General features: G+C 61.3%; 1 protein-coding gene across 3 annotated transcripts; it reads left to right on the forward strand.

The window, feature by feature from the left end:
- Positions 1-617: 617 nt before the first annotated feature.
- On the forward strand, positions 618-10851 carry DACT2 (dishevelled binding antagonist of beta catenin 2). 3 transcript variants are annotated; one of them, XM_057740208.1, is made up of 4 exons: positions 618-871; positions 6536-6668; positions 7579-7821; positions 8593-10851. In XM_057740208.1, exons 1-4 carry the CDS (start codon positions 629-631, stop codon positions 10167-10169), a joined length of 2196 nt encoding a protein of 731 aa, XP_057596191.1. In that variant the 5' UTR covers positions 618-628; the 3' UTR covers positions 10170-10851. The 3 variants fall into 3 exon arrangements, with proteins under 3 accessions (XP_057596191.1, XP_057596194.1, XP_057596193.1); XM_057740211.1 differs by lacking the exon at positions 618-871 and adding an exon at positions 1517-1536; XM_057740210.1 differs by lacking the exon at positions 618-871 and adding an exon at positions 2127-2201.
- Positions 10852-12850: the final 1999 nt, after the last annotated feature.

Below are 12850 nucleotides of genomic sequence, written 5' to 3' on the forward strand. Positions count from 1 at the left end.
ATTAATTGTGGTGATAGTTCCACGACTTGCTGAATATACTAAGCGACCTTTGAATTGTGCGCTTTAAACAGGGGAGTCAGATGGTATGTGAATTATATCTCAGTAAAGCCATAATTATTAAAAAAAAAAAAAAAAAGACAAGCCGAGGTTTCCAGCAAAAGCGTAGTTTTTTCAAAGTTCTAGTGAGTTTGTAATGGTAACAGGATCCTTACAGTGCGATACCATCCAATAATTTATCCTAAAAAAAAAACTGCTTTCGACCCGAACCAAGCCTTGCAGCGAGGTTGGTCCGCTTTCGCCGCGGCACCCGCGCCCGCCCGGCCCCTCCCGCCGCCGGCGTCCCCCCCCCCCGAGGGTCACCGCGCGCCCCCCGGGCGCCCCCGAGCGCGCCGCCCGGGTCCGCAAGGGCGCGGGGCTCTGCCGACGGGGCGGGCCCGGGGGCGGCCGCCGTGACCCCGGGGCGTGTGCAGACACCGCCCCCGCGGCCACCGATAGGTCCCCGCCCGCCCCGGCCACCCGCGGGCCGGGGGCGGGGAGAGGCGGCGCGGAGGCCGCGCGCACGGCCGGGCGCCGCGCGGAGGCCGCGAGGCCGCGGAGGCTGCGCGGAGCCGCGGGGGCCGGGCGCGGGATGTGGGCTCCGGGCGGCCCGCCGGGGCCCCCGGGCTGGGACCGCCGCAGGGTGGGCGCCAGGCTGCGCGCGGCGCTGGCGGGGCTGCACGAGCTGCAGGGGCTGCGCGCCCGGCAGCAGGCGCGCGTGTGGGGCGCCCTGGCCGCGCCGCCCCCGCCCGCGCCCGCCGCGCGCCCCCGGAGCGGCCCCCGCGCCCAGGAGCGGCGGCTGGAGGCGGCGCTGGCGGCGCTGCAGGAGCAGCTGGTAAGGGGCGCGCGCGGGGGGGCGCGGGGCGGCTCCGGGGGCGCGCGGCGGCCGCGGGACCCGGTCCGCCGGCGGGCGGGAGGCACCCTCGGCCACGTCGAAGGACGCGGCTCGGTCCCGCGTGAGAGGCGCGCGGAGGCCCGGGCGCGGGGCTCGGGCTCGGGTCCTGAAAGCGGGCGGCCCGGCCCGCGGAGCTGCGCATCCGGGCTGCGCCAGGCTCTGCCTGCTTCCCGGCGGCGCAGACGGACTTGGGAGGCAGCGCTCCTGCCTGTTGGAGTTTCCCTGCTGTGCTGATGAGGACGCGTTGAATGGGCTTCCCCTGGCGGGGGGCTCCTTGGGATCCTGGTGCCCTGTTCCCGGTGCCAGCCTCTCCCTGCCGCGTGCGTCGGGGACAGCAGTGCCAGCGTGCCAGGTGCCCGCGAACTGTCCCCCAGTGATGTGCTCAGGGGGAGCTCTGGGGTCGTGTCATGGGAACGAGATGCTGCGGAAAGCGTGTCTCTCTCCAACTTTAAAAAATGTAACCTGACCTGTGAGAAGAGGTGTGTCCTCTGAACGCAGAGGCGGTGGAACGGGGCCTCCGCCGCCTGCTTTCCCACCCGCCTTCGTCCCCTGCTCTGGCTCCTCCAAACGCGGGTCCCTTTGGTACCGGTGAAGACGCAGCACAGGTGACTGCCCCGGTTATTAACCTGCTGTATGGTTTCATTTCATGCACTGGAAGCAAGAGTTTTTGCAGGGTTGCAGTATTTTCTAAAGGAAAGATTAGAAGGCTGCATAGAAAGATGTCCATTTGATAGGTTGACTCTGTTACTCCAGGTGGAATGTCTTTTAAATGAGACATTAAATCTGCCCTGGTTCAAGACGGCTGTCTTTACAAAGCAGCCTGGGTGCCGCTGCCGCGTTGCTATCCGCTTAGCACCGTCATGTCAGTGGTTTGTGAGCTGCTTCTGGATTAGAGAATCGGGAAGCTCAGCGTCCTGAGACGCCTCCCAGGACTCGTGCCGTCTTCCCACATGGCAGAGAGGGGCCCTGACTGTGCAGCCTCTCCTCCCGTGGTCCCGAGGCTGCTAGTTACCGAGTGGAACTTTCACAGGCTCCTCACCCCCCCGTCTTACCGGGCATAGCCGCAGGTTTAGCGTACGCGTGGGCGCGCACACACGCAGACACATGCTACCTTTTGCTGGAGCTCAGGGAGGCACACAAAAGCCTGCCAAGATGCATGGTGTGCGTGTGACGGAAAGGAGCTTCGCGAGGCTGCTGTGAATTGTTCTGTGGAGGGAGCTGGAGTCCAGCCGATAATTAACTTGGCTTCAGTAACATACCAGTCAGACGTGTGAGTACTCAGCCGCTAATTACAAGTGGCCTTTCGGGAGAGAAGATCAAACAGGTTTTTTTGTTTTACTTTTTTTTTTTTTTAATGTGGGGACCAGAAGGAACATGCACGCTTTGTCTTGAAACTTTGTTCTTGGAACAGATTAGGCGAACAAACGGGAATAATTGAATACCTGTGACAGCGATTAACACGTTCACATTTTTCTTAGGGGAAAAAAATTAGGAATGAACCTAGTTCTATGATGCAGGGTACAATCAAAAGGCCTTCATCTCCGGCCCCGTCTCACACTTCAGTAACCCCGGCTAATGGGGGTCCCCTCCCACCCCCACCCTGGGGTGAACCGGGGCATGGGTCACTCTTCAGGTGTGAAGACAGGAAGAGCTTTTATCTGAGCCTCAGCAGCTCTGTCCCCAGCCTTTCCCCAGTGAGCATGCGCCCGAGCCCTGGGGGGATTTACACTGCAGTTAGGAGAAGTCATCCCCGCAACGCTTACCCAGAGTGAGCTGCGCCGTTGTAATTGCTGAGTCTGAAGTCACGACAGGAAGCGCGCAGTAGGCGCTTAGCAAGTGTTTGTTGAATAAATAAATGAGCAGCTTTTACTGCTGTAACAAAGGGGAGGATGATTTCCGTATTTACTGTTCGAGATTTCTGAGCTAATGAACCCCCTGTGACCTCTGACCAAAGCAGCCCTAACTGTTGGGCGGGTCCCGTGCTCACCCGTCTGTGAGAAGGCGGCTGCCATTCCCCGAGAAGCAGCTGCCCTTCCTGGTTTCATAAGGGTTACATTCCCAGCAGGAGGTGCCAGCGGGCGCCCCAGGTGGGACAGGAGGAGTGGCTCCAGGGGCCTGCAGGGACCCGGATGCTGGAGCTGGAGCGTTTCCCGGGGGCTGGCTCTGCTAGTCACGACCTGCCTGGACCCCGAGTGGCAGCTGCACCTCCTCCCTGGCAGCTGCCAGCACCGCGCGCTGCGGGAGCTGAGCGTCCGACTCTGCAGCTGTAATCCCGACGTCTGGGATCCTCCTTGGGCCAACCTTCTCGCTCCATGGCCTCTCAGGGGAACAAACTCACTCAAGGTCACCGGGGCGGGGCAGGCATCCACGGGCCGGGCTAGGCGTCCGTCTGCGAGGCTAGTGCTTGTCATTCCCAAGGCTAACCTGTGACCCTGGCCTCTTGAAGGGCCTCTTTTCAAGCTGGGGAGTGACACTCACCCGCCCAGAGGGCGCTTGCGGAACCGCGGCACTCATGCGGAAGATGCTTCCTGTGCCTGTTCTCTGCTTTCAAGGAAAGAGTGGAGGCCTTTTAGAGGCCATCTCTGTATCCTGAACTTTGGGACATTTTTCATTTTGTCCTCTGAATCTGCCGTAAAGGTTTGGGAAACCTGTAGATGTGAGCCAAAGAGCAAAGCAGGTGGAAATCAGATCAGTCTCTCATGACGTGTAAAGTCAGCGTTTCGAAGAAAGGGCTAAGCCAGATGTGTGTGTTTTTTGTTTTTTTTTATAAATTTATTTATTTATTTAATTGTCTGTGTTGGGTCTTTTTTTTTTTTTTGCTGTGTGCAGGCTTTCTTTTTAGTTGTGGTGAGTGGGGGCTACTCTTCGTTGCGGTGCATGGGCTCCAGGCACGTGGGCTTCAGTAGTTGCAGCACATGGGCTCAGTAGTTGTGGCTCATGGGCTCTAAAGCGCAGGCTCAGTAGTTGTGGTGCAGGGCTTCGTTGCTCCGCGACATGTGGGATCTTCCCGGCGCAGGGATGGAACCCGTGTCCCCTGCATTGGCAGGCGGATTCTCAACCACGGCGCCGCCTCGGAAGCCAAATGTGCGTTTTTAACGGCATTCCCTGGGAAGTTCTCAAGCTTCTGTGGTCATAAAACATTGGTCCCTGGGAAGCTTGTCAAAATGCAGGTCCCCAGGTGTGCCCTGGAGGCTGAGTTAGGTGTGGCAGGGAGCCAGGGATCTGCGCGGATGCCCAGGGGCTCCCGGCTGCTGGGAACCATGCTGTGTGCTCCCTTACAAGGGACCCCCGGCTGCCCGCCCAGATTCTGGGGATTCAGACAGGATGCGCTGCCCTGGCCCTGAGCCCGAAGGCCTGTGGTGAGGTGGGTTTTTTTTTGCGGGGGTGGGGGTGGGGTGGGCAGGTGGCCACACAGCCCGGCTCGCTGCCCTGGAGGGAGCCCGTGTGACGCTGCAGTCACGTTGACTCGGCGCGGATGTCTCCGTAACGCATTTTCTCTGCAGAAGTATGTGGAAGCAGATGCTGTGAGCCTGGCTCCACGCGAGTTATGGTCAGTCCTGGTCCCGTAAGGAATCTTTGACTTCGCACAGAGTTAGAGACCAAGGAGGAGTTCATGAAAAGCAGAGCAGAGGCATAGACCCCCCAGCGAGGGACGGGGAGGGGTTATGGAGGACGGCGTAAGCCTGGATGAGAAGCCCTGTCGCCGTGCAGCGGGTCCGGCGGACGTAGTGAATCATCAGAGGGACGCCCGGGGGCCTGTATGGCTCTGGCCTCTTGACATTAATCAGGAAGTGCCAGCCGGGCGACCATCAATCACAAAGCGATCATTCCAGCAAAACACGCCGGGGGCGCTTTTGGGGAGGGAGGGGATCGGAGAGGGAGGAAAGAAGCCAACTGTGGGGCCTGGAGAGGCCCTCCTTCAGGAGAAAGAGGACATCGTGGCTTGGAAGAGAAGAGGTGAAATCCCTGTTTTTAGACATCAGAGTCGGGTGGGACAGAGGAACTGGGTTCTCTGCTGGCACCGTGGTCTCTTTTACAGCAGGAGAAGAAACGTCATTCGCGGTGAAAATTCCCTTTGTTTGAACCTAAGCTTCTTTCGCGTGGCTGGTGATTGGCTGGGAGCCCTCCTCCGCTCCCCCACCCCCACCCCCGGGCGCTCAGCAGTGCCGTCCGCCCAGGGAGCCGTCCCCTCTGTGAAACCGTACCAGGATGCCCAGGCTACTCTGGGAGGTCCTGGGTGTATACGGTGTGATTAAATTCAGGACTGCCTTTGCAGGGGTACGTTCCCAGATACTGTAACCCGAGGCTGGGAGACTCTCCTGCTGTGAGGCTCGGGGGTGGTTCGGAGACCCCTGAATGGGGTCCTGAGGGAAGTCGATTTGGGGGGGGGGGGCCTGCCACCTGCCAGGTGCTGGGACCTTGGCCCCTAACAAGGTGGTTTGGGAACCGTCTGTGCTGACGTAGTTCTCCCATAAGCATCAGGAATCACCACCACCTGCTTCTCTCTTGGACCGACTTCTCATGTTACTGAAGTTGCTGAAGTAATTCCCCATTTCCTGTGTAAAAATCTGAAATAGAATTAATCATTTTCTTCAACCGGATGACCCGTATAACGACATTCATTAATTATTTGCCTTAAACGTAATTGCTAATCAAAACAAGAAATTGAGGCAGTGGACCTTGAAAACAGGATGCAGTTTCATCACTGAAGGAAGGAAATCAGCATTTAGGAAACACTCAGTGCTGTTTTACAGACGTACGGTTCACATGTGTGTGTGTGTGTACTGTGAGCATGAACCGCACGCCTGTGTTATGTGTATGTGACACGCTACACACACGCACATACGTGGGCTTAACACCCACAGTCACCCGTTTCACAGCCAGGGAAGCTGAGGCTGGAGCAGCTAGAGCCTCGGAGGGCAGAGCTGAGACGTCCCTGAGCCCTGGAGGATCCTGGGCAGGTTTCCAGGCTGCGTCCATCCCAGGCACTGGGCTCCTTCCTCCCTCAGCGCCCCCCCTTCCCCGAGATCCCTACAAAACCGTGACCCTTCAAAATGCCACCTGTGATGCGGGGGCTGAGGCTCTGCAGGAGGCGGGTCCTTCTTTACTCTGCTGCGGATTTTTGCTGTTGCCCTGAAAAGCTGAAAGCTCAGCCCTCCGCAGGTGCCGCGGACGGACTGCAGTGAAGGCACGCGGTGATGGGGGCACCACACGCAAGGTCCGCGAGGCGGGAGCCCGGGACAGTCATTCTCACATAGACGGAAAAAGACGTGGGAAATATTATCCGCGGCTCCTGCCGGGGCGGTGTGCTTGTGCCGTTTTAGATCCTGATCCCACTCTCGTACGCTGTGTCACTCGGTACCCTTACAAAGAGATGTCTAGTTGAAAATTGCTGATAAAGAAAAGCCCGCCCTGGGGAAGGCGTGCTGGAGGCGGGAGGGGTCCGTGAAGGTTTGCTCGGGGCGAGGAAGGGGTTGCTGTCAGGTCGGAGCTCGGCTGCGGGCCTGGGGGTTAAGCTGCTTGTGTGATGTGGCTTCACGTGGGGCCTCCCGTTTCCATTTCTGTACACGGAGCAGTTTCGTGTCTCCCTCTTTTCCTTCTTAGAACCATTTGAGATGCCAGGACGTCGGCCTGAAAAGCCACCTGGACCAGCTGGACCAGCAGATCAGCAAGCTGCAGCTGGACATGCACAGGACCTCCAGCGAGGCCCCGGACAGCGACAGCAGGCCCAGCTCAGGTACGGCGCCCGTGCGGGGCCTGGACCGTCCCTCATCCCGGGGCCAGCCCTGCCCGGGGCTGACGTGGCGAACGCACCTCTGTGCTCAGGCCGCCAGAGTCAGGAGCTGAACGCAAGCTTGAAGTAGCACGTTACAGAAGAGTACTAAAGAGGAAATTCTTTTAATACTTTTATTTAAATGCACTTGGGGAAAAAGGAGAGAGAGAGAGAGTGTGTGTGTACACGTTGTTCCATTGGAAAAATACTGCTTTGGATGGAAAAAATTCCATGAGTTTCTTACCTCTCTCTGGGCTGAGGCAGACTCTGGGTTCTGCTTATGTCGAATCAGCATGGAGGCTGGAAATAATACCTTTTACGTGACAGCAAAACTGTTTTTTTAAGTCGTAGGTTTATTCAGCCTTAAAGTAGTATAGCTTCCGCCCCTGCGGCCCTGTCTGCCCCACGTTCACGGTCGCAGCAGTGGTTAGCGTCCTGCTGACCTCCACGGTCCTGGCACGTGGCCTTTCCCTCCAGATGCCAGGCTCAGACGGCAACCCGAGGAGACCAGCGTCTCCCCGAGCACAAAGTCCCGTGGTGGTCTGGGCTGTCAGTCATGTAGCAGGGCGGCCTCCCAAAACGCAGCCCCTTCTCTGATCGCTGCCTCAGATGGGCTCGGGGGGCACGAGGCGGTGGGGGGGCCAGCTTCCTTCTCCGGGGCTGGGAGCCGGGGGTCACACGGGGTGACGTGAGCTGCTTGCCCGGGAGAGGGGTGAGCAGGTGGTGGGCGGGGTGAAGGGGGTCCCGCCGCCCCTGCCGTGGGCGACGGAGACAGCCCCGGGCGCGCCCCCAGCCCGGGCCTGCTCCCCCGAGGCCCCGCCGCCCCTCCGCGCGGGCGCCCCGACGGCACGGAACGCCCCTGTCGCCCGTCCAGGCTTCTACGAGCTGAGTGACGGCAGCTCCTGCTCCCTGTCCGCCTCCTGCACGTCCGTGCGCGGTGCCTGCGTGTCCTCCTCTCTGGGCCCTGTGCTGCCCGGCGCGGGGGACTGCCGGCCCCGGTCGGCCGACGAGACCGCCGTGTGCGGGGTCCCCCTGCCTGCGTGGGGCCCCCAGGCCAGCGAGGAGGGTGCAGGCCGGCGGCTGCAGGGCGAGTCCCGGCCCAGACCGGTGTCCACAGGTGAGGAGGGCGGGGCGGCGGCAGGCCCCCCCCACGTGCTGGGGGCGGCTCTGAGCCCCATCCCGGGGGGCGGGGGCGGAGCCCTGGCGTGTGCCGTGGGTTCCGCCCCTCGGGTGCTGCGGCACATGGTCTGTGGGCTTTTTTGGGGTTTGCAGGGAGGTGGGAAGCAAACGCCCACTTCTGTTCCTGTGGCAGGGCTGTTGTGAGAGGAAGCGCTTCTTCTTATTTAAAGTGACTGTCCTTCCACACCCTCCCGCGGCCCCCGCGGCCTCCGCCCAGGACCAGGGGGGAAGCCAGGCCACGCTGGACGTGGACGTGGAGGGCGTTCCTTCTGCACGCTGATCCCCCCACGGGCCAGGGAAGAGCCTCTCTCTCGTCACACTGCCACGAAAGGAAAAGACGCATCTTATTCCCAGTGCGAGACCTGGGCTGGCAGGACCCGTGGGTTTTCTCTCTCGCTCATCTGTAAACGCCTCAGGGGAGGTTTGTCCGGAGACCTCGTCCCGGTCCGCCGTGTGGTCCAGCGCCCCATCTCGCTGGGCGTCCTCCGCACCTGCCATGAACGAGGGCAGGAAGTAAACGTTAGGGTCTAGGGCTCTTCTTCTAGGCCGTGGCCGGAAGGGGCGTGCTGGGGGCCGCGTGAGGACACCTGTGTGTCCAGGCTTCACGTGTGCGAGGCTGGGGGCCTGTCCTGCCGGGGGGAGGCCTCGTGCCCCAGGGCTGCACTTGCTTCTTGCCTTGCTCACGTGTTGTTCTTTTTCTCCTTCCCAGGTGACCTTGAAAGAGTCCTGCCGGCTGAGGTGGGACTCCGGAAAGCCGGGGCCCGCCCCGAGGCCACGTCCTTCCTCTGCCACGGCATGGACCCCAAGTACCAGTGCGACCTGGTGTCCGAGGGGGGCAAGGAGGTGTACGCGTACCCCAGCCCCCTGCACGCTGTGGCTTTGCAGAGCCCCCTCTTTGCTCTGACCAAGCAGGCGCCGCGGAGCGACGGCCTCTCACCTCCGCGTCAGCCCCTCCCCGGCCCCGCAGGTCCGCGCGCCCCCCGGCCTGGACGGGTCCTGGAGGCCGGCCCCGCCAGAGCCTACATAGAGAGGCTGCTGCGACTGCGGGGCCGAGGGCCACCCCCAGGGGCCGGTGTGTGTGCACAGGGAGCCCTGGGACGGGAGGCGTCCGCATCCCCGCAGGAGCTCGGTGGCCGGAGCGAGGACAGGGGAGGCGGCCTGGAGAAGCCGGTCTGCGCCCCAGGGAGGCCAGAAGGGGGAGGGGTGGCCCAGAGCGGGGCCGCCCGTGGGGACAGCCTCGAAGAGCCCGGGCCCGCGCCCCCCGTGGGCACCCTGCACCCCCGCCACCGTCCGGAGGAGGGATGCAGACCCGTGCACAGCGGCGTCCACGGGGAGCCCCTTCCAGGCTCCCCTCGGCTGGGGTGTGGCCGGGCCCCCTCTCTCCGCTCCCCGGCTCAGCAGCCGGCTCTGGACGGCTGGATGGGCGAAGGCAGGTGGCCTGGTGGGCGCCCCGCTCCGGCCCCCAGACTCTGTGTCCACCCCCACCTTGCTGGCAGCGGAGCGTCCCCCCTGGGGCCCCCCAAGACCAAGCCTGTGAAGATCAAGAGCGGGGCGAGTGACAAGGCGCCGAGGTTTGGGCGGCCGCAGCTGCCGTGGGGCGTCCTCGCGGCCGCCCGGCTGGCCCCTGACTCGGGAGGTGGTCTCAGGAGGCTCGCCCTGGCCAGGGAGGCACCCGGCCGGTCCTGCTCCGAGTCCAGCCTCTGCCCCGTGTCCTTCTTCGTCCCCCTGCTGGTGGCCCGACGGGAGGGTCACCGGGCATCGGCCCAGGCCTTGTTCCCCGTGGAGGCGGCCCCACGGGCGGCGGGCGGGGAGGCCCGGAGGAGGCAGCGCAGGTGGCAGTCCTCCGTGGAGATCTCAGCCCGTGCCCGCCCGGACCCCAGCCTGGGGTCGCACCGGCCAGCGGCCCGCAGAGGGGGTGGCCCGCGGCCCGTGTGCGCCAGGCCGAGGCCCAGGCTGCCCCGCCAGGACGCCCGGGCCAGGAGCGAGTCGGACGGCTCGGAGCACTCGGCCGAGTGCGCGTCCCTCTTTCACTCCACGGTCGCGGAGAGCAGCGGGGACGAGGCCAGCGACCACACCGCCAACCGCTTCGGGGACGGGGAGTCCAGCAGCAGCGACTCGGAGGGCGGTGGCCAGGGCGGCGGGGGCTCCGGCCCGCGGGCCCCGGCTGGCTCCAGGCCCCCTCTGCCGCCGGTGCCCAGGCTCTGCCGCATCAAGGCCTCCAGGGCCCTGAAGAAGAAGATCCGCAGGTTCCAGCCGGCCACCCTGAAGGTCATGACCATGGTGTGAGGCTGCCGGGCGGCAGCTGGGCCCGTGCAGGCCCAGGCGCCACGGACACAAAGGGGCCTTTCGTGGCCAAGGGTGGGTCCAGGCTTGCACACTGTTAGATGTGCAGGTCTGTGTCCTCTGGACACCTGGCTTTGTCCCCGAAGCCACCCTTTGAAAGGGGTCCCCTCAGAGGAGATGATGGGCCCATCGCTGGGTTATGCTGTGACTCTGGGGGGGCCGCCCCACCCCGGCCCTGGTGGAGACCTTCACCCAGAACTCTGGGAGTGCAGATTAGACAGGCCCCGGCCCTCGGGTCCTGTGCCGTGAGCCCCGTGGTCACGTCCCTCCGTCCTGTCCCCCTTGAGCTGGGCAGTCGCTGTACCCGAGCCTGTTGAACCCTTTCTCCCCAAAAGCATCCCCTTTAAGAAGTGGCTGCAGGACTGTGCTCTGGAGACTGGGTTGGAATATGAATCACAGGCCAGACCCTGGAGGTGAATGAACACACAATAAGCCACTGTCCGCAAGCGAGTCTTTCCCTTTCAGCCCCCCTCCCCTCGGGAACGTAGCAGGTGCTCAGCAAGCCCTGGTCCTTCGACGCCTGCGGACACTCTCACCCAAGGTGGAAACGTGCGTGTCACGTGCATAGCCTCCGTGCCCTTCCCAACACACGTAAACTGAGCATAAAAGTGTTCTTGAAAAGAAACCCTTTTTTGGTGTTTATTTTTCAATGGAAATTTCCCTGAACTTTTCAGGAAGGTGCGATTTTCAGGGAAGCTGCCTGCTGAGAACATCTTCATTTCACAAAGCAGCTTCATCCTGAATTATTCAGAGCTGCTTCTGGGGGCCTGGAGGCAGAAAGAAGGCGGGGGCAGGGGGGTGTCATTCCCCATGAGCCCTCGTGGGGGTCTGGACTCCCTCAGCCCCTCCTGGGGCTCAATGCACAGTTGGTAAGGACTTCTGAAGGTTAACGGTAAGAAAACAAGCTAAAATAGTAGATTTTGTACTAGACGGTAGATGTTCCTCTACAGAGCAGCTAGTTTCCGGATGCACTTCAGAGAGATTAACATTTTAGAATAAAGAAGTCCACCTGTTCAACCTGGGCGGAGGTTTCCAAAAGTGAAGGCAGAATGGAGGGGCTGCTTTCTGTACAGCCTCAAAAATGCAACCATTTCAAAGGGCCCAGTGCCAACTCTGATATCCAGGCATCCCACTGAGTCTCTCTGGATAGAGTTCCCACATGGGCTTCACCGAATCTGCTTACTAACAGGAGAAAGGGTCTTCCTAAGCGTTTTATAAAACTGCATTGATGTTTGGAGAATAAGAAACACAGGAAACACACTTGTGACGGGTTTTCCTGGTCAAAGGTAGTACGCAGGGTTTTGGGTTTTTTTTTTGGCTGCATTGGATGTTTGTTGCTGCGTGCGGGCTTTCTCTAGTTGTGTTGAGCAGGGGCTACTCTTCATTGTGGTGCGCAGGCTTCTCAGTGTGGTGGCTTCTCTCGTGGAGCACAGGCTCTAGGCACGCAGGCCTCAGTAGCTGTGGCACCTGGGTTCAGTAGTTGTGGTGCACGGGTTTAGTTGCTCCGCGGCACGTGGGATCTTCTCAGACCAGGGATGGAACCCACGTCCCCTGCATTGGCAGGAGGGTTCTTAACCACTGCGCCACCAGGGAAGTCCCAGTATTTTCTTTAATGATCGAAATCTCAGCCGTGTGGCACAAGTCGACGGAAACCCAGGTTTTGCCAGGGCGGCTGAGCAGGTGAGGGTCCTTCAGGAGGGTACAGAGCCGGGGTTCCAGCCCCTCCTTGGTCCAAGCAGTGCCCACAGTCTGTGCCCCTTGCCGGCCCCCCGGAGAGGTGGCCGGGGGACTCCCTTTACGGGGTGTGCCCTGCTCTCTCACATCCTCTCTTGCGTCTGTTGGGGCTTTCCTCAGTTCTGGGGCTTCAAACACCATGACTGGAAATGGCAGCCTTCTTTGTCCTCAGCAGGGACCCTCGTTGCGTCACAGGAGAGGCCCCTCGGGCTGTGTCTCTGGCCAAGATCACGTGGGGTCGGTGCGGAGGGGGGTGCGGTGGGTTCGCGCCCCTGGCGATTTCCAACAGTGTCTAACTTTCTCAGAAACCAGGCTCCGTTTCCTAAGGATTCAGGTTCCAAAGCACAGCCAGACAGGAACGTGCCCGCCCGGGAGATGCCGGGCCTGCCCGTGCAACCAGCAAACTAGCCGAGGCAACTAACCAGGCCAACTCACCAAGCAAACTAACCACTATAGCTGTGCAGACTCCAAGCAAAATGCAACCATGGCGTCTGTGTCAAAAAGTGATCAGATGTCAAGTCAGTCATCAGGCAGTCTCCCTCCCTGCCCCTCCTTCTCTCTGTCTGTCTCTCTGTCTGCCCCAGTCTCTCCCCAGCCTTGGAAGCCCCCCCCCCACACACACACACACACATCAGTCTGCCCAAGGCCCCAGGCTACTTCCTCACCGGTGCTCCTGCATTTGCTCTCAGTGGGGCAGGTTTGCAGTAAATATAATTCTAAGTGCCACGTCCTCCCATCTGCCTGGGCCCGGGGGCCTTTGCTTCCCCACAAATTCAGCAGAAGGACGCAGTCCCGGGTTCCGACCCCGCTGGGCCGTTGGCTATCAGAGGCCCCAGGCGACTCCGTCTCGCCCCTGGGTTTGCTTCCTCTCATGAATCGAGGTTGTTAAC

The sequence above is a fragment of the Hippopotamus amphibius genome, chromosome 6 (genome assembly GCF_030028045.1).
Source record: "Hippopotamus amphibius kiboko isolate mHipAmp2 chromosome 6, mHipAmp2.hap2, whole genome shotgun sequence".
Taxonomy (NCBI): Eukaryota; Metazoa; Chordata; class Mammalia; order Artiodactyla; family Hippopotamidae; genus Hippopotamus; species Hippopotamus amphibius.